Source organism: Berghia stephanieae, unplaced genomic scaffold, assembly GCF_034508935.2.
Source record: "Berghia stephanieae isolate SIO BIC M18660-M18661 unplaced genomic scaffold, UCSD_Bste_1.3 scaffold65, whole genome shotgun sequence".
Lineage (NCBI taxonomy): Eukaryota > Metazoa > Mollusca > Gastropoda > Nudibranchia > Aeolidiidae > Berghia > Berghia stephanieae.
The window spans coordinates 13660-39146 of NW_027628066.1; the positions used below are offsets into that span (position 1 = coordinate 13660).

General features: G+C 36.9%; 4 protein-coding genes across 4 annotated transcripts; all 4 read left to right on the forward strand.

The window, feature by feature from the left end:
• Positions 1-1720: 1720 nt before the first annotated feature.
• Positions 1721-14780, forward strand: LOC144962159 (uncharacterized). Its single transcript, XM_078895098.1, has 6 exons — positions 1721-1981; positions 2304-2426; positions 2767-3976; positions 6053-6178; positions 6688-6869; positions 14195-14780. Exons 1-6 carry the CDS (start codon positions 1830-1832, stop codon positions 14778-14780), a joined length of 2379 nt encoding a protein of 792 aa, XP_078751224.1. The 5' UTR covers positions 1721-1829.
• Positions 14781-15309: 529 nt separating this feature from the next.
• Positions 15310-16666, forward strand: LOC144962160 (uncharacterized). The gene is made up of 2 exons (XM_078895099.1): positions 15310-15798; positions 16337-16666. The coding sequence occupies exons 1-2, from the start codon at positions 15310-15312 to the stop codon at positions 16664-16666; spliced, it is 819 nt and encodes a 272-aa protein (XP_078751225.1).
• Positions 16667-17514: 848 nt separating this feature from the next.
• Positions 17515-18820, forward strand: LOC144962161 (uncharacterized). Its single transcript, XM_078895100.1, has 2 exons — positions 17515-18217; positions 18705-18820. The coding sequence occupies exons 1-2, from the start codon at positions 17515-17517 to the stop codon at positions 18818-18820; spliced, it is 819 nt and encodes a 272-aa protein (XP_078751226.1).
• Positions 18821-18911: 91 nt separating this feature from the next.
• Positions 18912-21028, forward strand: LOC144962163 (uncharacterized). Its single transcript, XM_078895101.1, has 3 exons — positions 18912-19486; positions 19696-20084; positions 21006-21028. Exons 1-3 carry the CDS (start codon positions 18912-18914, stop codon positions 21026-21028), a joined length of 987 nt encoding a protein of 328 aa, XP_078751227.1.
• The last annotated feature ends 4459 nt before the right edge of the window (positions 21029-25487 follow it).

The window sequence follows — 25487 nt, forward strand, 5'->3', positions numbered from 1 at the left end:
TCCAGAACTTTTGGGAAAATTTCTCAATTCATCCAGCCAGATGGGTTTGCAAATCCCTTGCTGCCGTTTGGAGCGCCGAACAACATATGGTCACGAAAATGTACACGAGGAAATATGAAGGCCGGTGGAAAAGTTGTTCCGACAGCATTTATGCATGCACACATTGTTACCAGCGTGCCTCTTTCAGCCGTTGTGAGAAGGCCAACTTGTTTGACACCCCTCCCCGCAAGGATCTTTGGTGTTGTCGTCACAGTGTTTACCCCTGTTTCATCACGATTCCAAAGGCGGTCAGGTTCAAGAGTGAAATTCTGCCTCTCTGCAACCTCATGTAAATTGTCGAAGAATAATTTACATTGTACCTATTGAAGGCACATGTCCTGGCAATACTTGTGGCTTCTGGCATTCTTGTGCTTAACTGTGGATGCCTTTTCATCAAGCCATAAAACCAGTCCACACCAGCAATTTGGTTGGACTCCCAAGAATCAGGGTAGCTTTATTTTGTTTGTTTTGGCATACTCAAAGGCTAGTTTTCGAGTGGCAGTAATGGAAAGTCCATGAAACATTTTTGAACACTTAATTATGTACTTAACGAATAATTCCTCTTCCTGTTGCAAGAAACCTTGTTTTGTAACATGAGTCTTTTTGAAAACAACATCTTCTGGATCTGTCGCGTTTTGGGCATCCTTGACGTATCGAGTTAAAGTTGTACGACTGATGCCGTACTCAGCAGCAATGCTCCGAATGGATTCATTATTCTGAATGATTCGGCGTACAGCTTCCTTCATTGTGCCCTCAGAAAATGAGCCCCTCTCGGTCTTTCTTATTTTTGTTTGATGCATGATTGTAGCTGGAAAGAATAGAAGAAAGAGTAAACAAAAAAGATTGAATAGAATGTTAAACTTGGAATAAACAGGTCTCTAAACTAATATAAATGGAAAGAAATTGTTGAGAAAGCCTCATTGTGTCCTCTTAATGCTTGCATGTAACTGACAAAACACACAATATGCAATAATATTCTCATTAATGGGACCTATGGGCCACCGGTAGGGGACCAATGGACTACTGGCCCATAGGTCCCCAAGTCAGGTGGACCATTGGTCCCCAACCCTAGTCCTTAACAAAGAAAGGTCTCTCACCCGCTGAGCTGATGCCTAAGGGTGCAACAAGCTCTTTCATCATCTTATTAAGATACTTTAGACGAGGTTAATATAAAACTTGATTTGTTATTCATAAATTATTTTACATTTTGCTTAAAAATTAAAGAAGTTGAAAAGTTTACCTTGAAAGTTCAATTTTCGTTCTTGACAGCAGCTGAGCTTCTCTTCCCACCTAGAAAGCTATAATCAAGCATGGGTTCAAGGGAGAGCACTACAATAATAAACATAGGTGATTAAAAAACATAACTCAATTTCTGTTCTGGATAGAGGGGGTGGCCCTTTGGTCCCCTATGACCATCGGTCCCCACCTTCCCCTAGAGAGAGGACTGTAGTAATCCTGATTTTTTTTAACTCTCAAACGTTCCACAAATAGAAACCACGATCACCGGTGATCGTGACAACGCCCCCTTTTTCATAATCCCATTTTGCGGTAAAAAATCGCCAGATTATGTGTTGAAACTATTATTTTATTATAAAAGAATGATTTTCATTTAATAATTCATCACAATTATGTTAAAAATGTAAAAAAATGTTACGAAATAACGAGAGATACGAAAGTTGGTTGCTAACGACTCCATCCGTTACCTTCGATCCGCCATTTTGTTTCGGGAAATCTTTCTACAACTCCAACTCACAATTTATCAAATTTATATTATTTAAACTTTTTGCACCATGGCAAATCTCAAAGAGCCTGAAATTTATGACATCCTCTTCAACGTGGATGTAAGTGATGACGAGGATGATGATGAAATTGAGTCCGAATGGTCTCAAGAATTCGACCTGCCGTACTCGCCAAATATGGGATCTGACAGTGAGAACGACGAGTAAGTATTTTTCAGAAATCTTCTCAAAGTAACATCAAACGATCACATAATGCCCATGATATGTATATTTTATTCAACTTAATTATCTATTTCATTAATATAGTACAAAAAGTTTGTTTTTTTGGTTTATAATTGTATTTATGAAGTGCTTGAGTTTGACTAGGACGAGTGAAGTGTTGTGTGTTGAAAATGTAAACAAACATGGAGGTCAGAAGACGGTTAGTTCGGCCACTTGAATGAGATATAGAAATGATTTGTATGTCTTGATTTGATGTGTCGACAGTTTGTATAATAAAATATTGTTCTTTTTTCTTTCTTCTAGCGAGATTCTTATTCCGTGTGAGGACTGTGGGAATGAAACTGGGAGACATGCACAAGTCCCTACTCCTACTGATGATACTGACACTGCCACTGCCACAACTAGTTCTGCTTGTCAAAGAAAAAGGTGAGAACTGACCTGATATTTAGTTGTTCTTATAGAGCATTTATATTCATATTGACTGTTTTGTGTTTTCTGATGTATTATTGTTGATATTATGTTATATATTCAGTTTTGGGTCTACAGGAACATTATTTATAGTATTTTTACTCTACTCAACTCTATGTCAAGAAATATTATTCCAGAACTAGTGTGTGATGTAAAAAAGGGAGAGTGATAAAATATTTTGATATTTTATATTTATATGTGTAATTAATTGCTTTCTCCTTTCAGAATTATTTTTCATTTCCTTTGTTTTCAAAGTACTTCTTTTTATTTTAATTCTTGTTATTATTATTTTCTTCAGGCGTTCGGATCATGATGAAATCCCTGGCCCATCACAGCCGAAGAAACTATGTGTGGATGGTGGTCCCGAGAACAAAGTGCCACCTTTTCTCCCTGAGCGAGTCCCTGGTCCACGCCTGCCTGATACGGTGACTCGCTTAGATCACCGAAAATTTTTAACGCCTTTAGATTTTTTTAGTTTGTTTTTTACTCAAGAACTGTTGTCTTTGTTTTGTGAGTGGACGAATGATTATGCGAGTATGTGTGTGGATTCGAAACCGACGTTGTATAAGAGGTGGAAGGATGAACCTGTGAATGTGGATGAAATGTATAGATTTATTGGTTTGTTGATGTACATGAGTTGTGTGAAAGTGGAGCGTGTTACTTTATATTGGTGTGAGGAGACATTGTTGAATGGTTTGTGGGCGCGTCGGTTTTTGTCAATTTGGCGTTATAAATGTCTTATGAGTTTTTTAAAAATAAGTAATTTTAGAACAGAAAATAGAGATGATAAATTATGTAAAGCTAGATTTATGATGGATTATATTCGTAGAAAATGTATGAAATTGTTTCAACCTTATCAGAATATTTCAATAGATGAGAGGATGGTTAAAAATAAGGGAAGGTATAGCTTTAGAATGTATATGAAGGACAAGCCAACAAAGTGGGGAATGAAATTGTGGGTTTTAGCAGATTCAAAGACAGGGTATACACACAATTTTGATGTTTATTTGGGTAAGGTAGGGGGTAATACAACAAATGGTTTAGCTTATAATGTGGTTATGCAGTTGCTTGTTGGCTTGTTCAATCAAGGATATCATTTATATGTGGATAATTTTTATACTAGTGTTCAACTTTTTAAAGATTTGGTTGTGAAGAATGTGAGAGCTTGTGGGACAATAATAGTTAATCGAAAAGGATTTCCAGTTAGTCTAAAGAACGTTAGAGAATGGGAAAAGAGGGTTAAGAGGGGGGAGTTTAGATGGCATAGGGATGGTGATATTTTAGCTTTACAGTGGAAAGATAATAAGACAGTTTCATTTATATCTACAATACATGATGCAAATAAGGAGGCAGTAGTACAACGTAGGAGTAAAGATAATGGGGTTTTCAGAAAATTAGATGTTGCACAGCCTGAATTAGTTAAAGATTACAATAAGAATATGAATGGGGTAGATTTGTCTGATCAACTTATTGGGAAATATAATAGTCTTAGAAAAACACACAAAGTGGTGGAAAAGTTTATTTTTTCATTTTATTGACATTGCTAGGGTTAATAGTTATATTCTGTTCAAAGAATATAGAGCTAGGCATAGTGATATTGAAGAATTACAGAGACCAAAACAGTATAATCAGTTAGATTTTACTCTGGAGTTAGCCAGGCAGTTAGGCGGGATAGATGATCTAGAGGGTCCACCACTTGCTTTAAATACAAATTGTAATTGTAAATGTAAAAGTAAATCTAAAGCAAATAGCAGGAATAGTGATAATAATGATATAGATGAAGAAATTAAGTTAATCCATCCAATTTTACCAGATGCTTCTTCAAATTCAAGGGGTGATTGTAGGTTATGCTTAGATAGGGGGAAAGTACAGAAAACTAGACATAGGTGTTTATATTGTAAAAAATGGTTTTGTTTACAGCCGGATAGAAAATGTATGTTGTGGTATCATACAGTTCTTGAGTAAAATTATTTGATTTATTATTGTATTTTAAAATGCTCTTTGTTTTTTAAATGTTAAATTGTCTGTATATTTTTATTTTATTTTGTTAAGGTACTGTTACTGTGAAATTAAAATATTTTCGCACTCTGCGAATAATCATTCGTTTTCGCTCTTTGCGGAAAAAAAAATACTATTCGCTCTCTGCGAATACATTTACATATATAAATAAATATATATGTATACTGAAGTCCTTTATTATATTTATCCATGTATTATCAATTGTATCAGTAAGAAGGAACTTGTGTATTTTTTTGGTGTGTATAGTTCAGTCTTTGCACTAAACAAGTGACACACAAGTGAATTTTAAAATAATTATATAATTTTACTTTTGTAATGGAATTATTACCCCAAAACCTTTTCACCATGTTGAAATGTCTTCTTGTATCATGTGTTTAGGTCTGTTGACCAAGATATATCCAAAATATGCCAAAGAAATGCTGACATAAGCAATTTAGAGACATTTTTGTGAACATGTAAAAATTATTGGATTATGCCCCTTGTTTGAGTAAATGTGTGGATACATTTGAGACCCCACCAGATGCTCAATTTATGCATTACATACTTGAGTTTTGCATAAAAGTTGTAAGACATGATGTATTTTTAGAAAATAAACTTGTTTTGATCATAATTTTGAACAGTTATTTTTTTCCTTCTTGGCATTTGCAGAAAATGCAGTTTTTACTTGAAAATTTGAGACCCTACCTTGACACATAAATCATATTTGTGTCCAGGAAAGTGCCTTGAAATTATAAAAAACTTTAAGAATGTGAAACTAAAACATCTGACGAGCAAATTGATATATAACATGCCAGCATTAGCGCACAGTGAGTGAGTTCAGGGTATCCTAATGTACCTGCACCCCCTCCATTTACAATTTTTGCTCAAAACATTGGAACGTTTGAGAGTTAAATCTCAAATGAGAGAAAAGTACTTGCTGTGTATGTTGATTTGTCTGTTAAGAATTCCAATCTAGTGTTCAAGCCTTGATAAAGAACTGAACAAGTGTCATGAAAGGTGCCAGACAAACATGAGTACCAGTTTTCTGTTTCATGCCGGAATTCCGATATCGCGATATCTCGAAGTCAAATACCTCCGGTTTCAGTGTTCTGAGTAAAATAACCTAATAGCATCGGTAAAAATTCGAAAATTCACTATGTATTATAAGTTGGTTTTAAAATCAAATTAATTTCCTCATTGTGTCAATGTGTTTGCTGTGTAATAATTTAATAATGGTATAAAAACGGTGATGAAATAAGAGTAAAGTTTAGGCCGTATTTTCAGTAGGAACATTTTCAGCTTTGGCAAAGTGTCGAGATTTTAGTTTCAGGTTTCAGCACTTCTTCCAGCTGGCACCCATGCAGACAAAGCAAGAAAAAAGGTCTGAAGTTCGATCCCCAGTCGAGGTTGACTGATTCTTTGGGATTTTTTTCTTGTATTTTTCTTTCTTGCTTTGCCTGGCACCTTTCATAAACACTTGTTCAGTTCTTTATCTTACACCGGTGCCTGCTCCTTAATTTCTTGATTTGAGATGTTCAAGACTTGATATATATGATTCCGATGTGTCGTTTTAATAAATTGTCCAGGCTTCCCTAACACATGCCGAAGCTCAGATGAAGATTGATGATGTCAAGGCCAACGATGCTTTGACCGTCAGTCTCAGGGGTCTCAACCGATTGGTCAAGATACTCAAGAAAAAGAGAATGGACAACGTGTGAGTTTGTGGAGTTTTGTGCTTGATTTATTTTTCTCCAATGCTTTTTTTTAATCAAGCCATTCTGGATAACTTAGTATAGATATAAATACACATAAGTTCATTTGTTATTTGATTTGATTTTTTTCTATGACTGACGCTATTCAAGAAATAATGAAGCTAAACATTAATATTATATTTAGGATCTCCCTCCAGGACAAAAAAATATAAGCAAGATATGTTTTGGTCTACAACAACCCATGACTTATACTATTCAAGCTATGATAAAGCTAAACTTTTATTTTTGATTTAGAATTACTTTTATGGACAAAAATAAAAGCAAGATTGTATTTTTTTATTTTTAAAATGTTTGTACTATAGACCCTCTACTTAAAAAGATTCAATCAAAGTATACAGATATTTGGGGGTGGGGGGGGGGGGATTCCAATGTTGTCCAAATTCTGAAGTTTTGTTCGAGATTGAGATTTGAAAAGTTGAATTTCAGTTTTAAAATGATTGAAATTGTAGTTATCTCATTCAGAAATGCCAATTGAACTACAGAGTGAAAATATAACGATCAGGCACTGGTGTGAGATCGGTGTAGGTGTGTTTGAAACAGTGTCAGAAAAAGCAGAAAGAAAAATACAAGAAAAGAATCATCCTAAAAAAATATCAGCCTGGTTACTAGGAGGTCTGAGATTCGATCCTCAGTAAGGCTGGTTGATTTTTATTTTTGATTATTTTTTCTTGCATATTTCTGTCCGCTTTGTCTAACACTGTCTAGAATATCTATAAAAACATAAAATTAATCAACATTAAATCAGTTGTTACTACAATATACACAATATGCGTCGACTTCGAAGTGGGTGTCATGGACGAATGGTTTAGTCGTCTGCCCTGGAAGTTTTACCAGAATCGACGTTGCGGGTTCAAATCCTGGTTACGCCACTTTTTTATTTATTTTTATTCTTACATTCCGTCTTCTTTTTACAGAACGTTGCAAGGGATAAATGTCCCATCCATCCTCCCCCCCCCACCTCTTTTTTTTAAAACTCTCTCTCTCTCTCTCTCTCTCTCTCTCTCTCTCTCTCTCTCTCTCTCTCTCTCTCTCTCTCTCTTAGTTCCTTTCTAGTTTCTAGCAGATTGTCGCGTTCGTCCCTATTCCGATCTCAAAAAGTATCTAAAAAGGATAAATAATTAAAAAGCAAACAAACACAAATATTCAGAAAGCGACCAAATGGTCAGATGGAGGAGAAAAAAAACCCAAACAATACTTTAAAAAAAAATAAAAACAATTTTAAAGAAATCCATGCTCAGAAACGGAACATAAGGTCAAACAAAATGGAGAAAAGAATAGACACGCACAAAAAAAAAGGTGGCGGGAGGATGGATGGGACATTTATCCCTTGCAACGTTCTGTAAAAAGAAGACGGAATGTAAAAAGAAAAAAGGGGCGGAACCAGGATTCGAACCCACAACGTCGATTCTGGTAAAACTTCCAGGGCAGACGACTAAACCATTCTGCCATGACACCCACTTCGAAGTCGACGCATATTGTGTATATGTAGTAACAACTGATTTAATATTGGTTAATTTTATGTTTTTATAGATATTTTATTAGCTTTCCTTATTTCTATGTGCATTCGCATTCCAGAATATGGAATGTGGATAATTGTTTAAAAGAGCGGAGTTTCAAATATGTGTCTGGGGATAACGAAATTTGGGTATCCCCAGACAGGTGTCTGGGGATAACGAATTTTCATTATCCCCAGACAGGTGTCTGGGGATAATCACAGCAACACACTAACAAGAACAGAGGCAGACAGAGGATCTTCCGCTCCCCTCACTCCCTCTTTACTTTACTCTCTCTCTCTCTCAATCTCTCTCTCTCTCTCTCTCTCGCACACACACACACACACACACACACACACACACACACACACACACGCATACCTCCTCAGTAATATATTGAGGCTATCTTAGCATGAAAATCGAGATATCATGATGTCGGAATTTAGGAGTAGGATTAATTACTCAGTTCAATTTTAAAGCCTTTGACTTTGAATATGTAGATTTATTGTAGTCATTTCTATCTTCTGTTGTATTTATATATAAACATATATATATATATATATATATATATATATATATATATATATATATATATATATATATAAATACAACAAAAGATAGAAATGACTACAATAAATCTACATATTTATACAATACACACAATTACATACAATATATATATATATATATATATATATATATATATATATATATATATATATTGTGTGTGTGTGTGTGTGTTTGGGTGTGTGTACCTATGTGTGTGCAATATGTGTATGGGAATAAACTAAAAAAGGCTCCAATTTTTTTTCTCCGCGGCAAAACTGATCTAAAAATTGACTTGAACAATTTCGAATCAAATTGTTGTAAACTTACTTTCTCTTTAATCCAGTTTCTGTCCCGGTCCCTGAGCAGTCTTTCATCAAGAGAGTAAAAACATGGTTAACTGATCATGATGAAAACAAGGTTGGTAGAAAAAAAAAGCTAATTTGTTTGAATAAATGAAACTTTAATATTACTCCAGTTAGTATTAGTAGTAATATTTTTATTTCTTTTGTGAGGATGGGGGTGGGTGTGTAGAATTTTGTATTAGATAATTAGCTGATAGCGTGTAGGTCTTAGTTAGCAGAGTAAAAAGAAATAAAATGATAAATTGGTTCAAATTTTATGTACTGTAATCTTAGCCTTGCATCTTGGTTTGTTTCTTCTATATCTATATTAAAAGTAATAGTGGGAGTTGAAACCACTTTTATTACCGATGTATATAATCATTTATAGATTTTCCTGTTTCTGCTTGATGTTTTCTAGGCCCAAGACAAATTGGTTTTAACAGTCAATGAATGTTATTGAAACTGGTGGTGCTACAATTTAAAAATCCTAGTTCCGCCACTTTTTTTATTTATTTTTATTTTTACAGTCCGTCTTCTTTTTACAGAACCGTGCAAGGGATAAATGTCCCATCCATCCTCCCCCCCCCACCTCTTTTTTAACTCTCTCTCTCTCTCTCTCTCTCTCTCTCTCTCTCTCTCTCTCTCTCTCTCTCTCTCTCTCTCTCTTAGTTCCTTTCTAGTTTCTAGCAGATTGTCGCGTTCGTCCCTATTCCGATCTCTAAAAGTGTCTAAAAAGAATAAATAATTAATAAGCAAACAAACACAAATATTCAGAGAGCAACCAAATGGTCAGATAGAGGAGAAAAAAACCCGAACAATACTTTAAAAAAAAATTAAAACAATTTTAAGAAATCCATGCTCAGAAACGGAACATAAGGTCAAACAAAAAGGAGAAAAGAATAGACACGCACAAAAAAAAAAACAACAAAAAACGAAGTGGTTATTCAGAGTCGACTCTGGATAACTGTAGGCAGTAACTACAGTTACTTTGTGACTTTGGCAATTTTAGTGCCAAATTCTTAAAACTTGGCGATTTTTCAACTTCAGTCGCTTATAAAAAGAATCTTTAATTAATTGCAAAACATATTCCATCAACAAAGCAAATTTAAATTAGCCTATGAACAATCATTCCTTAAATCGATCAGCCAAACTTATTATCTCTCTATTACCAAATGATATCTATAAACATAATATGAAGATAGAAGGGTGGCAGAGAGAGAGAGAGAGAGAGAGAAAGAGAGAGAGAGAGAAAGAGAGAGAGAGAGAGAGAAAGAGAGAGAGAGTAAGAATTAATGAATTGATTTTTAATTTTTTTTTAAAACTGATTTATAATTAGACACAAGTTGTAATGAATTCTATTAACAAATTCAGAACAATTAAACAAAAATAAAACAATAATTAAAAAGGAAGAAAGAAAAATGACACGCTTATAAAACTTATAAAATCGCCAAATGAATGTACTATCATGCTACAGCTAAAAAGTACACAAATATTTACACCCATTTGCTCCATCCCCTTCCCTTTCGATCATCTTCTCATTCATGGCCACCATGTGTCTTGTGCTGCCTTTGACATTTGGCGCCAGCGTGTCTAGACTAACGTCATAAATAAAGGAGTGTCACCAAAATTCATGCAACTGAGCAGAGGTGTCAAAAACTGATAGAAGGCATATTATTGTTTTTTTCTCCCCCTGAACTAACACTGAGTAGAAAATGTTTGACATGACAAAAACAACGGAGCATTTATGAACAAATCCTAAAATCCCAGAAATCCGCGGAAGATTATCATCACAAGTTCCCACTATTTTTTTTTTTTTTTTTTTTTTTTTGCAAAATCTCGGCCGCAATGCAAATCAGCGATGCAAAAAACTGCCATGACCGAAGAGACAAGACAATACCAAAAAGTAAAACGATTTTTCCCCGTAGGGTTAAACAGGTGGGAGAGAAGAAAAAACAGAAAAACCGTTTGGTTTGTAACTGGAAGTTCATCACTCATAATAGCTAGGGGAATTAGGGTAACATTGGGCAAATTTGTGATGAAAGCACCAAATTTGGTACAAAGTAACTTGAGACCACTATTAATCGATGTTGATATAGAACCACATTGAGAAATTCTTCTAACAGTGTAAAATAGGGAGATGAAAATCCGCCTATATGACCTATATTAAAACAAAGGGGCGTAATCCATGAAATATTTGTTGACAATTCGGTGCTTTAAAAATATATTATTTTTAGCCCGTGTAAGCGGTTGATTTTTGTGGTTTAAATAATTATAATTGTTAAAAATGTGACTTTATGTGATATAGGAACCGTATGGGCCGGTAGTATAGCTTTATTATGAGGACTGGAAGGGGGGTGGTGGGAGAGGATGAGATGGTGCTGGTGTCAGTTTTACTTGTGTTGGTCGTCATCGTGGTGAAGATGATGGTGGAGGTGATAATGATGATGATGATGATGATGATGATGATGATGATGATGATGATGATGATGATGATGATGAGGTGATTGTTGTGATAATAGTAGTGATGATGATGATGATGATGATGATGATGATGATGATGATGATGATGATGATGATGATGATGATGAGGTGGTGGTGGTGCTGATCTTGGTAGTGATGATTATGATGATGATGATGATGATGATGATGATGATGATGATGATGATGATGACGAAGACGACGATGAAGATGATGATCAGGATGGTGTTGATGGTGTTGTGATGATGGTGGTGGTGGTGGTGGTGGTAATGGTAGTGATGATGATGATGATGATGATGATGATGATGATGATGATGATGATGATGATGATGATGATGATGATGATGATGAGGTGATTATGGAGATAGTAGTATTGATCATGGTGATGGGGATGATGATGAGGTGGTGGTGATCGTGGTAGCGATGATGATGAAGATGATGATGATGATGATTATGATGATGATGAATATGGTAATGATGAGGTGGTGGTGGTGATAGTGGTAGTGATTACGGTGATGTTGGTAACTATTAATTTTGAAAACGAAAAACTTTCTTGGTGACTTACATTAACATATTTATTAGACAAATGACTGTGGAACACATTTTTCTTGGGAGACTTGATAAAATTCAACAGCAGCCTTTTCTAGTTTATCCTGATCTCTTTGAATTATTTAACGGGGCAAGATAATGCCAATATCTCGTTGTCAGCTTTTTCCATGTGAGTGTGTTCAAGAAAACCATATGTTGTCTTATTGAAGGCTAAAAATGTTTCCTTTTCTTGAGGTTAGCTGTCGAGGCCTGGTAGTCTGTCTCTGAACCTGATTGGGTGAACATACGACTGGGTGCAAACTCTTTCACAGCATTTTTTGCTATACATCTTGATTAATTCTGACAATGTATGGACTCTCTCTCTCTCTCTCTCTCTCTCTCTCTCTCTCTCTCTCTCTCTCTCTCTCTGTGTGTCTGTGTGTGTGTGTGTTGAAAATACTCAAACCAATCTAATTGTTACCTCCCTTTTTTGGCGCCTTGCGCATGACTGTAGAGTAGTGGGCGTAAGGGTAGACCGGCAATCGGCCATTTTTGTTTTGTTTTTTTTTTGGATGGAACGTTGATTATTATCAAGCATTAAAATTCTGAAACTAGCTGACTCGTTGTTGTTTTATGTGTTGTAACACATTTATTATATGGTGCCGAAAACGCGGGAAGCATGGACGTTTAGATTCTTCAGTCGTGGGACTAATTTCAAAGGTGAATTACGTTGTTAACCATCATGACAGATGGATGCATTTGCATAACATTGATTCATTGATCGACGGCTCGAGTCACTTGAGTGAGGAAGTAGAAATTGACTTTCCATCCGGAATTCAGGATTGAGATTAATCCTTTCTTGTCTTTATTTATATATGTTTATCTCATGACAGAGATGAACATGTATTGAACTGTATCGTTTAATATTCGGGAATTCGATTATTCTAGATCTCCTGACCGAGATCACAGCTTTCTACAACTTAGGCCCACCAACGTGCATCACAAGAAATAATGTGGAGGCGAGTAGATTTTATTCCAATTTGAGTTGAAGTATCGCTATCAAGACTGATAGATAGACGTCTGCTGGTGATCGTCTGTATCTAATATTGTCATTCTTATTAAAGTATTCACCATTTCACGTGTATTCTTAAATTATTTCGTATAATATTATTGTACTCATTTATGACATGGAAGCAGCGAAGAAGACCAGGACCGCGACGAAAGCCAGATTAACCATTGCGGCTAATCGCTTCCAAAACATCACTTTAGATTCTTCCGAACAACAAATAACTCAGTGTATTTAGACCTGTAAATTCTCAGTCAATTAATTGAAATCAGTCAATTTGTCAAATTCAAATATTTTTAAAAAACAAGGAAAGAAAGAAAAAAGTGAAGAAAGAAAGAATTCACAAATCGTAGTCGAATGACCGTAAAGTAATTAGGAGTGTTCCATAACGCTACGCATAGCTCATGGGAGCCGTTAATATTAACGATGGATTTATTGCCAAGGCTAAGCGGCGCTTTTTAGAATTGGCGTGACTGAACACATCCCAGTGTAATTTCACACAGCCTTCGTTAAATTATTTTTTCACTTTCCAACCTGTCGTGATCCCAACGGTAGCCAATTTTAACTGAGCCGCCGAGCGATAAATTTCACTGTTTCGTCTAAGCCAAAATTGACCACAATTACAAGCTGGGTTTTAAAAGTATAAAAAAAAAATAAAATGCGAATGCCGGAAGTAACATCTCTAATAGATGATGGAGACACCTGTAAATCGAAAGTTAGATTAGGATAGATTGCTACAAGCACATTTCGATTGCCTCACATTGTAAACAAACTGGTTGACCGTTTCTTCACTGATTGAGTACCTGATTATAAGGAACAATGGTAAGTAGCCTAATTAATTCCCGTGCAAATCAGAACGCTGTCTGCCATTGTTTTGCTCAAGCCCAAGCGAGCTTGCTGTTTTGTGGCGATTTACCTTCATTTCGATTCTTTGAATTTTTACGCTACGCCTGCCGAAGTTTCTTCTTGATAATTCACTTCTACTTAATAATTCAGTGTATCGGCCAGAAGTCATATTTATTTAAGTTTTTTTGTCTCTGTCATTTACTGATTGAAAATCAAGTTTGCTCATTGCTACATTATTCTAATGTTCTCACAATGGCTGAGCTGTTCGTGGATCGCAATTCAGACTTGTCGAGCATCGATAAAGTTAAAGATGTAAGTGTGAGGAATAAATTCAATTGGTCATGGCTAGAAGTTAAAGATGATAATGGTGATTATTTTTCTGACTATGTCAAAAAAAATTCCAGAGGCAGGAATATGACTTTGATGAAGTCATCTTTACCTATATGAATGACATGCTTATTTAGCATTCCTTCTACATCAAATTATGGCAGTCATACTTCCAGTAAGAAATAACACCCACTATTTTAATGTATTGTATTTATCACTCTCCTCTCCAATGATGCCCTTCTTTTTAAAAAAATAATTGAATCTTCAGTTTGTCGAAGAGTTTCAGTCAATTTTTATAGAGCTCATTTACAGGTCTATGTATTGAAAGTATAGAGGAAAAATTGCTTGCTTATGATGAGACCCAAAGTGAATTTGAGAAACCTTTAGATACAAGTGACTTAGAGGAAGAGATTGGACAAAGTGAAATATTTAGAGAAGAAAAAGTTGGTGTATTAGTTAAAGCGAAGGAACTTTTAGCTACAAAGAACATTAGTATTAAATACAGTAATGAAGAACAATTCATCCCATCCCAATCCGTTTTACCTCAGGTCAGACTACCCCAACTAGAACTACCCAAGTTTGGTGGAGATCACACCCAATGGCAGTCCTATTGGGATAAGTTTTCTGCCATTGTCCATAACACCAATTTACCCATTGTCAGTAAATTTACATACTTACAAGCAACCCTCAAGGGTGAAGCACTGGCCTCAGTTCAGGTGCTAGCGCTTACAGAAGCAAATTATGAAGCGGCGAGGGACATTCTAGAAAAACGTTTCGGACGAAAAGAAAGAATAGTGTTCAGCCACATTCAAAAGCTACTGAATTTGTCGATTACTGGGAAGAATACAAATGATCTGTGGAATTTATACGACGAGTTACAGACGAACATAAGAAGTCTCGAGCATTTGATATAACGGGAGACACATACGGTGTCATTTTGACCCCTGTGGTCCTACATAAGCTACCCGAAAATATTCGTTTGGAATGGGCTAGACAAGGAGATGGAAGGGAGAGTGACCTGGAAGCCCTTCTCACTTTTCTACACAACGAAATTCTCAGGCGGGAGCGTTCTCAAACCTTCCGTAGTGATCAACTCTCGCCCAGAGTTGATCACAGAGCACGGGGGAGATTCACAACAGCCTCTGCTCTTCGTTCTGGTAATGATGCCAGAAGCACCACGACTAGGACCTGCAATGTGTGCGGCAAAGGACATGCCACACTGAAATGCTACTCTTGGATAAAGATGGACCTGGCTACCAGAAGGTCTCAGTGTTTTAGTAAGGGACTGTGTTTTCTGTGTTTCGGTATGCATAAGGTATGGACTGTAAGTCCATGAGTAAATGCCATTCGTGTTCGGGACGACATCATATGTTGTTATGTTTAAAACCACAAGGTGAAAGTGGCGATAATAACCAAACGAGTGAAGGCGAAGGTTCGCATACCATGTGTGTGAAGGCACAAACCAGAATGATGGGACACACGTCTTCAAAAACAGCAGTATTGCAGACTGCTACGGTCACAGTCTGGAACTACAACAAAAGCCATGGACAGGCAACGATTTTATTCGACAGTGGCTCGGACAGAAGTTATATAAGAAAATCTTTAATTAAGGATTTAGGACTGAAATCGGTTGGAAAGGAAAATGTTTCTGTTGCTCTTTTCGGACAATCCAAACCCAACAAGCCCCAGATTAGAGATAAATTTAAACTGTGTTTAAAAACCACTTCTAGTGAAATACAGGAAATGATTGTCACTGAGTCACCAGAGATCTGTGCTCCAATTCGTAAGCACAAATTGCCGCAAGATGTTGCCACCAAAATAAAGGCCAAAGGGCTAAATCTAGTGGATGGATCACTGGTGAATCATGACAGTCAAGTCCACATTGATATATTGATAGGATTAGATCACTTTTGGCAATTTGTAAAGCCTAGTGTTTGTCATATCACGAAATATCTTCATGCACAGGAAAGGGAGCGTTCACATATTACGTCATCAGCTAGGGGGGGAGGGGGGGTCTACCAAATGTTGACATGGGGGAGGGGGGGGGGGGGTCAGACCCAAGATGATGTCATCAAAACATAGGCAAATTAGGCCTATTTTATTAAATGCAAGAGCTTCAAAAACGGCATTCCAAATAAATTAGCAAAAAGGTGAAAATTTTATGTCCCCATTGTATCGTAAAACATAAATTATCAACAGTTTCTGAAATGAATAAAATGTCTGAATGTGTTTTATCAAACGTTGATAATCAATGTTTATGGTTTGAAAAATGAATAATAAATATTGTGAAATTAAAGTTATCATTTAGTTTTTATTAAATTAGATGACGTCATCATCTGTTGGGGGAGGGGGGGGGGTCAGGTCAATGATGACAAGTGAAGACTTGGGGGAGGGGGGGTCTAAAAAGGGCAAATTTTTGATGACGTAATATGTGAACGCTCCCAAACGTTGTTTGGATGGATGCTTTCAGGCTCCTTTGAACAAAATGGTAATCAAGAGAGTCCTCCAAGCTATCAGCTCCCTGTGCATGTCAGATATTCCTGAACATTGTTGTCATCAAATTTGGAATTTAGACACTATTGGTATTAGAGAAAATATTGATAATCATTGTAATACTGACTCTAAGGTTCTTACTGAGTTCAATGAATCTGTCAGGTTTGAGGAAGACAGATATGTCGTGCATCTTCCATGGAAGGCAGATCACAAAGAAAAACTGAATGAAAACACGTCGCAGGCGGTGAAGAGGTCGAACACTCTCATGAAACGATTGGGTAGGGACCCATCACTCGAGACAGGTTAAAATGAGGTCATTCAGGACATCGAAAGGAATGGCATTGTCCATGAGATTCCAGTGGATGAAATGATTACTTCGAACCCGGTGTTTTATTTGCTGCATAGGCCTGTGGTTAGAGAGGACAGTACAGCCACTAAAATAAGGCCTATTTTCGATGCCTCAGCAAAGGGTTCGAACGGTATATCTCTTAATGATTGCATGGAAACTGGACCAAATCTCCTCCCAAACTTGACAGAAATCATGTTACGCTTCCGAAGGTGGAAGTATGGGCTGACGGCTGACATCTCTAAAGCTTTTCTTCAGATCAAAATTGTCAAAGAAGACCAAGATGTGCATAGATTTATCTGGGATGTGAGGGGACAGAGAAGGGTAATGAGATTCGATCGTGTCATTTTCGGTAACGCAAGTAGCCCGTTTCTCCTGAATGCCACGATTCAATGTCATTTGAGAAAGTTTGAACCGTCAAGGGTAGTGAATGAACTCATAGATAATTTATATGTTGATGACTGGTTGTCTGGCGCTGACACAGAGGAAGAACTTGAGCAAATGGCAAGTTTGGCAAGTGAAATAATGGAAAGGGAAAGTTTTCCTCTCAGTAAATGGGGAGCAAGCTCTTCATCTGTGTCACTTGCTAGAAAGAGTTGTTTTGATTTTGAGAATGGTTCAGCCATAATTACCCCAACCATTAAGATCCTTGGCATGCACTGGATGCCAATGAAGACTATTTCTTTTTTCGAGCCGACCCAAGCTTGGTAGAAAATATCCAATACACGAAACGCTTGGTTCTGAGCTTCATTGCCAGAATATATGACCCTTTGGGATTCTTGAACCCCTTCACTGTTTTGATAAAGATCATGTTCCAAGATTTGTGGCGTATGGGATTGCAGTGGGATTATCCTCTGCCGTATGAGTTACAGAACAAAATGTCAGCCTGGGCAAATGGGTTTAGTGACATCAGTAAGTGGAAAGTTCCGCGTTGTTTCTCTGTTTACTCATGGGGAGGTTGCAGTGACATGAAATTACTTTGTTTTTCTGATGCTTCAGAAAGGGCGTATGGGTGTTGTATTTACTTGGAGGTAGATGAGAAGGAATGTAAGAAAATTTCTTTGGTTGTCTCTAGAGCTCGAGTTGCTCCGTTGAAGAAAATAACTTTACCTAGATTGGAATTGTTAGGAGCATTGCTTGTTGCTAGACTACTTTCCTTTGTTAAAAATGCATTGAAGTTACCTTTTGATATTGCTTACTCATGTTTTACTGATTCTAATATTGTTTTGCATTGGATCAAGGCTGATCCACAGAGATGGAAACAATTTGTAAAAAACCGAGTCACAGAGATACAAACTCTGACAAGCCCTTCGAACTGGAGTCACATTTCTGGGAAAAAGAACCCGGCTGATCTATTGACCCGTGGTGTCTCTGCTAACGAGCTCACGAATTCTGTTGAATGGCTCCAGGGTGTTGAAAACCTAGAGATTATGGATTCGAACACTGATAACGGTTCCAATGATGAAAGGATTTCCCATGAAGAAGAAGTGCATTTGGAAAGAGTGCGCTCATGTCAGCCTGCTCTACTCACTTTGCAACAACAAACGCAAGAGCAGGTCATAGATTTTGAGCGGGTGGTTGGATGGGAGCATCACCCTTGAATCATATACCTATGATGTTCGCATGGGTGTACGATCCGATAGTGATGTCGTTTCTTCTTCTCTTTACTAGCCTATCCTGCTTCTTTGGTTTGTGATTGTATTTTTGACAGGGATATTTTTTTTCCTGTAAATCCTCTGCCTGTTTGTTCTTGGTTATTTATAATTTAGCTTATGATATCTTTAGGTTATTCTTTTGATTGACATTTGTACTATTTTTGTTAGATTGCTTGTTTTTTTTTTGTTTCAGCGGTCTCTCATATAACCTCAATTGTGTTGGAAGAGACCTAAAGCAACAAACAAACAAAAAAAATAGATTTTGAAAGGTTTAGTCAATACCCCAAAATCATCAAGGTCATGGGATGGGTCTTAAGATGCATTTAACAACCTGAAATCCTCAGTTTCCTCAAAGGAACTGAACACACTACCAGTTCTAAAGTCTGATGAACTAAAAGGAGCAAATGTTCATGTACTAAAGCTTGTACAGAGAGAAAGTTATCACAAAGAGATAGATTGATGGGAAGGTGACACCCAAGAAATCACCACTTCACAAACTATCCCCTATCCTTGATGAAGACGGGTTATTGAGAGTGTCTGGTAGATTAGAAATGTCTAGAGATTACACGTTTGATGAAAAACACCCCATTGTACTCCCTAAATGCCATTTTTCATTATTGCTTGTTAGATTTCAACATGTGCTGTTAAAGCACGCAGGAGTACCTACTTTGCTAACTTCGCTTAGAAACAATTATTGGATATTCAGTTTGAGAGTGCTTGCTAAGAATGTGTGCAAAAGATGTGTGATTTGTCAAAGGCACGACTCTAGACCGTGTAACCAGACTGTTGCCCCTTTGTCATCTGACAGGATCAGTAGATCGAACCTATTTTCTATAGTGGGAGTGGACCATGCAGGTCCTGTTTATTGTTCAGACATGTGTGAAAAGAAGTATTACATTTTACTGTTCACTTGTGGGGTCATAAGGGCTATACATCTTGAACTTGTACCATCGCTCTCACTAGCTGACTTCTTGTTGGCATATAGACGATTTGTAGCTAGAAGAGGAATCCCTGCTGTAATCTACTCTGATAATGCTAAAACCTTCATAGCTGCTAGCGAATGTCTTGTCAAACAATTTGGGCCTGCTGCGCCCTCATGGAAGTTTAGTATTCCTTTAGCTCCCTGGTATGGCGGGTGGTGGGAGAGACTAGTGAGGTCAATTAAATCTGCGTTGAGAAAATCAGTAGGAAGAAATCTTGTGGATCTAGCTGAGTTAGAAACACTACTGGTTGAGATAGAAGCTTGTGTGAACTCTAGACCATTAACTTACGTGGAGGAACACAGTGGCCGCTGACTCCTTCACATTTCTTGGTGGGCAGAAATTCTCCATTCAGTACTGTACGAGCTGGGATTGGGCCACAAAATGAAGAGGAGTTTTGTTTTCTTGATAATGAGCGCAGACTTGTTTTAGAGAAGTTTTGGTGCATTTGGAGTGAAGATTATGTGAGAAATCTCCCATCCTTGGGGAATGGGAAAAGTAAAGATGGTCTTGAAAAGGGATCCATTGTGCTCATTAGAGAGGAAAATAAACCTCGATTAAAGTGGCCTATGGGTAAAATCACTAAACTTATCCTCAGCAAGGACGGTTTGGTCAGAGCAGCCACGATTCGGACTGAAAGGGGAGATTTGGTAAGAGCTGTCAAAAGGCTTCATAAGCTTGAAGTTTCAGAAACAGTCTCAAATAAAGAACCCGAAACGACCGTTGGTGCCCGGTCTAAGAGTGGTAGATTGATTAGATCTCCAACTATTTTGAATTTGTAACTTGTTATATCATAGTCATTGGCTTATGTAACATTTTCTTCGCCAGTTTTATCGGATGATGAATTGCCTTATTTTTTTTTTTTTTAAATTTTAATTCTAAAGATTCTTTTGATTTGATTTGGATGTTTGATATTACTTGTTTAAGTTTGATATCTGAGTGAATATGATGATGCTTTATGTGTCTTAATAACTACACGTATCATGTAGGTTGACTCAATTTAAATGCCTTGTTTAATTATATTATGATCATGATAGTCAATGGGACCAATTAGGACCCCGAGCTTAAAAGATAAATGCAAATTCATTTTCTTTTCTTCATATTTTGCTAATTTCCACTTTCTCTTGGGTAGAAATCCCTCTTTCTATGTATGGACAATAAGTTGAGTTATTCATTTAATATACTACTATTAACTTTATGATCACTTATGCACTCAATTTGTGTACTATTACTATTATTCTTATGATTTCATGTTATTATTCCCATGTCAATTCGCTGTTATGATTTATTTGTTTGCGAAGTACTTTTACCATATAAGAATGGGTTAATGAGTGGATTTATGACAAAGTGCAAACCTCATTCGATTATCAATTCCCAAGCTTCATGTCTTGGTTCCTACTATGCTGGCCTATTGATGACACAGGCCAGGGGCGGGGAGTGTTGAAAATACTCAAACCAATCTAATTGTTACCTCCCTTATTTGGCGCCTTGCGCATGACTGGAGAGTAGTGAGCGGAAAGGTAACCGGCGATCGGCCATTGTTGTTTTTTTTTGGATGGAACGTTGATTATTATCAAGCATTAAAATACTGAAACTAGCTGACTCGTTGTTGTTTTATGTGTTGTAACACATTTATTAAATACTATATAACATCTATTTCCTCAGCATTCACCAGCACCAGCACCTAGATAAAAAATACAGTAATACAATTAATTATAATATAGATAGTTTGAAGATGACGTCACTCAGGTCTATGTTTTTTGCCTATAAACGTTCATGGATACACACAGTTTTGTGTGTTGGTCCGTTATACTTCCGGATGGCAATGTTATGAGCTTCTTAGCCAAGCGCATACGATCTATAAAAACATCAACATGATAAAGGATATAAATATCTAAATAAAGATGACGTTTCATAACAGTTTCGAAAACCCAAACACACTCTCTCAATCACACACACACACACACACCCCTACACACACACACACACACACACACACACAGGCAGGAGCATAAAAGTTTGGAAAGATGTAGAGTATAATATTGAAAGTAATGTCTTCACACACTGTGTTCTAAAAGTTCTGTCCAATATTGATGTGTTTGCATTTTTACACGTTTTGTCTTGAAGAATGAAATCAACTCACCTAGTCATCCATTTGGTACAGTCGATAAGATCGTATTTTGACTTATAAAATCCAACCGTGCTCATCCAGAGTGTTTTTAACACATACCAATGTGGAATTGAATGTAAACCAGTTAGGTAAACGAAAACAAATAATGTGGACGTTTCGGGTTTCCCCTTTATCAAGAAAACAGGATGAATAAAACACGACAGACGAATGAGATAATGGTGATGTTGTTAAGGTGAATAAACAAAATCATTGTTTTTTAAAACACAAATCACACTTAGTACACAGTCCAAATGAGTATTGCTTTGAGATTTTAACGAAAACTTTTATTGTGGCTTGATGATTCAAGTTGGATAATTTAGCGCGTTATCGCGGTTTGATTAATGGTGTGATTAATTCTGCGATTGAAGTTTCTGTTGTTCCAGACATTTTGGCGTGTGAGTATATTCATTCTCCTCTGGTACCCAACTCCCATATCCGGCTTCAACTCCCAATGGTATCCATCTCCATTTAGTCCATTGTTTCCCACTGATATCGTTTTTACATAGTCCCAGGTTCATCCCCACTGGCGCCCACCTCCTATAGTGTCAAGTTCATTCTCCTTTGGTACCAAACTCTCATATCCGGCTTCAACTTTCAATGGTATCCATCTCCCTTTAGTCCAAAGTTTATTTCCCACTGATATCCTTTTTACATAGTCCCAGGTTCACTCCCCACCGGTGTACACCGCCCTGATTCCCAGGTTCACCCCCCCCCCCACTGTTGCCTAGTTCCCATAACTTTGTCGGATATTGTCAGGTTTCGTCGGTGTTCGTCGGGTTTCGGCGGGTTTCGTAGAAAAGCACTGATTGCTTTTTTAACCATAGTCTCAGGTTCACTCCCGACTGGTGTACACTTCCCTGAGTCCCCAGGTTCACTCCCCACAGTTGTCTACTTCCCATAACTTTGCCGGATATTGTCGTGTTTCAGCAGGTTTCGGCGGGTTTCGTAAAAAAGCACTGCTTGATTCCCGGGAAGGCCTTCCGAAAGCTCCTCGGTCTAGCATCTCTTTCAATTAGTACGGTCAAACGGTTATTTTTTGTCAGGCGTTTATCTATTCAATTTGTAAATATTTGTAGCATTTTAAAAATAAATCTTGATAGATTAGTGATAGTTTTAATATTTCCTAACATGACCATTGTTTTGGTTCTTCCCCGCCATGTTTTCGTTGAGGCATTGAGATTGAAAGATAGTGCAAAGCAGTCTAGTTATTTTTATTTATTTTAGGGTCATTAAAAGATCCACGGTGAAAATACTAATTTAAAGAGATGCTACGCCGAGGATCTTACGAAATTTCTCCCTGACAAAAGAGAAATAAACGCCTGACAAAAATCCACGGTGAAAATACTAATTTAAAGAGATGTTACGCCGAGGATCTTACGAAATTTCTCCCTGACAAAAGAGAAATAAACGCCTGACAAAAAATCCACGATGAAAAGTCCAATTTAAAGAGATGCAAATTTGAGGGTGGGATAGCATGTTATTCAACAATTACTGAATCTCTTAAGTATCTTCCGTAATTTATTTCAAAATTTATTCAGCAATATGAACAGTGTAAGAAAGAATTCATTTATTTATTTTGTAAATTCAATAAAATAAAATGTTTTTACTAAAAACACACGGAGCTGAGCGATGTGGGACAATATCTGTGTCTGCTGAGCGGAAAGGTGGGGGGGGGGGGGGGGGGGGGGGGGTGTTGTTGAGACTTGCCTTACTTTCCTAGTTTCAGAAAAAAAAAAAAAAAAAAAAAAAAAAAAAAAACAAATCAGACATCCCTATGCTCATAACGACATGTTTTTCTTACGTTAAAATGTGTTTACTTGGGATATATTTTTCAATTAAATATCCAAACAGCAAAGATTAATCCCAGAATTCACAACAACAACAATGGAGTGACCATATAATATTTGTTAGATACCAAAGTCACAATCACTACAATTACCCAATAAGTTTTACTTGACATGAAAGAAGGGCACAGGTTATTTTATCACCACGGACTCATACTTGAAGGCAGCGTGGCTCAGCGGTACGGTCTTTGCTTCTTACCCGAAAGTACCACGTTCGATCATCCGCCGCTGCGCTGTGTGGCCTTTAGCAAGTCACCTCGCCCTCGCTCAATTTGCGGTGCAGCATTGCAACTGACGCCTGGGTTACTCGCTCTCCCCTTGCTCAATTTGCGGCACTGCACTGCAGCTGACGCCTATGTTATTCCAGTCTCCCATTGGAATAGACCACAGAGTCAACTTTCCCCTATGGAAATTTTATTTTATTTATTTTTTATACTAGTTATTATTTATCTCGTCGAATGATAGACCTTCAACCTTATAATATAAAAAAGCATGCACGATGGGCCCTTATTTCCTTTTTTGTTTAAATCTTATAATTTATAAAATGATAGTAGTAGAGTTGGCAGCTATACTTTAATTTCATTATTACGTTTTCTAATGTAAGCCAGTCCGTGGATCAACCACTTCCTAGGACATCATTATTACACTATAGATGTCACTGCCCACTACCATTGTCTACTGGTAATAAGAAGTCACTGCCCACTACCCATCCACCCACCCTTCCACCCCAATGACGTTGGACAGTCAAAGACAATGGACTCTAGTTCTGTACATTGACAAAACGCGTTTTTGCAACAACAAAAAAATGTCTATAGATTATTCGATCACGAGATGACCACAACAATTCTCAAACCTGAGACGTCATCGATATTTGAATCAGAGAATTTATGGCCAAAATAAAAACGTTTAGTCAGTTGATGACATCTCACCGAGCGCTAAGCAGACGTCTGCGACACTGTGTGATTTCAAGCTCAAAGTCAGATGGTTTTTGGACGAAAATGCCAAACAACTTAAATATGAAATGCTTGTCGAAAATAAAATGAATAGTAAACTTTCGGCCCGCAAAAAATATTTATTTCGTTTCTGTTTTAAATGAGACAGGTGCCAAAATAGAAGAATGAATACAATAATTTGTCTTATTTTTCAGAGGAATAAAAACTGTTTTTTGCTTTCGAGTGTTTATTTAGAACCATAGTGACCAGAGATTAGGGTGTTCGCTTTAAATTCGACACGAAACTATCGCACTGTATGGTACGTCAAGCCACTGAACTCCAAAACAATAGTTTCCTATATTTCCACTATTATTTTAGAAAGCTTAGGGATTATGAAATAGTGCTCACAGTTGACCAAAATTAAACAGGTTTATCAGTATCTTGGGGTCAAGATGTCACCATATGCAAGTTGTGGCAAAAGGGAAAATTATAGATCATTCCATTTCTTTAAAAATGAGCTTAGAATTCTCTGTCTGATTTTATTTCTGGTGAATGTTTACAACCAATGCATAAAATGATATTAGGGATGACACTTTTCATCAATATCTTAGTTGAAACAATACTTTGGCATGGTTTATTTTCATGCTCTGAAGTACTTTATAAAATGTCATTATGCCTCGTTGTTTTGAAGTTGTTAAATAGAACTTATACTAAAATTACGCCGATGCCCCACAAGCATTATTTTAAGTACCAAAAACTGTCGGTTTATTGTTGTAGATTTATATAATTTTCTTAATCCATATGCTCCAGTTCCAGATTGAGTACTTTAAAGCATGAACAAGTGATGTTTATATTATATTACTAAGCTCGTGGGCGTCTTTGATTTCCTCATCTCAACGACAGAGAAATATTTTTCAGATCACGATAGTTTGCACAATGAAACATTAATCAGTCGTTCATTTTGGGATCAGAGTGGTCTTGCATAATGTGTATAAATTCAAAGCGCATTTCCACGGATTTACCATGCTCAATGCGCTTCACAATATTTTATTTACTCCCCCAGCAGGCCTATAAAAAGCATACTTCCATTTCATACAGTATTAGTCACCTGTTTTGCGTCATTTTTGTAATAACACGTTACAATATCCTTCACTACCTTAGCCAGATGTATATCCACACCCGGGTCAAGTGAGGTAATGTG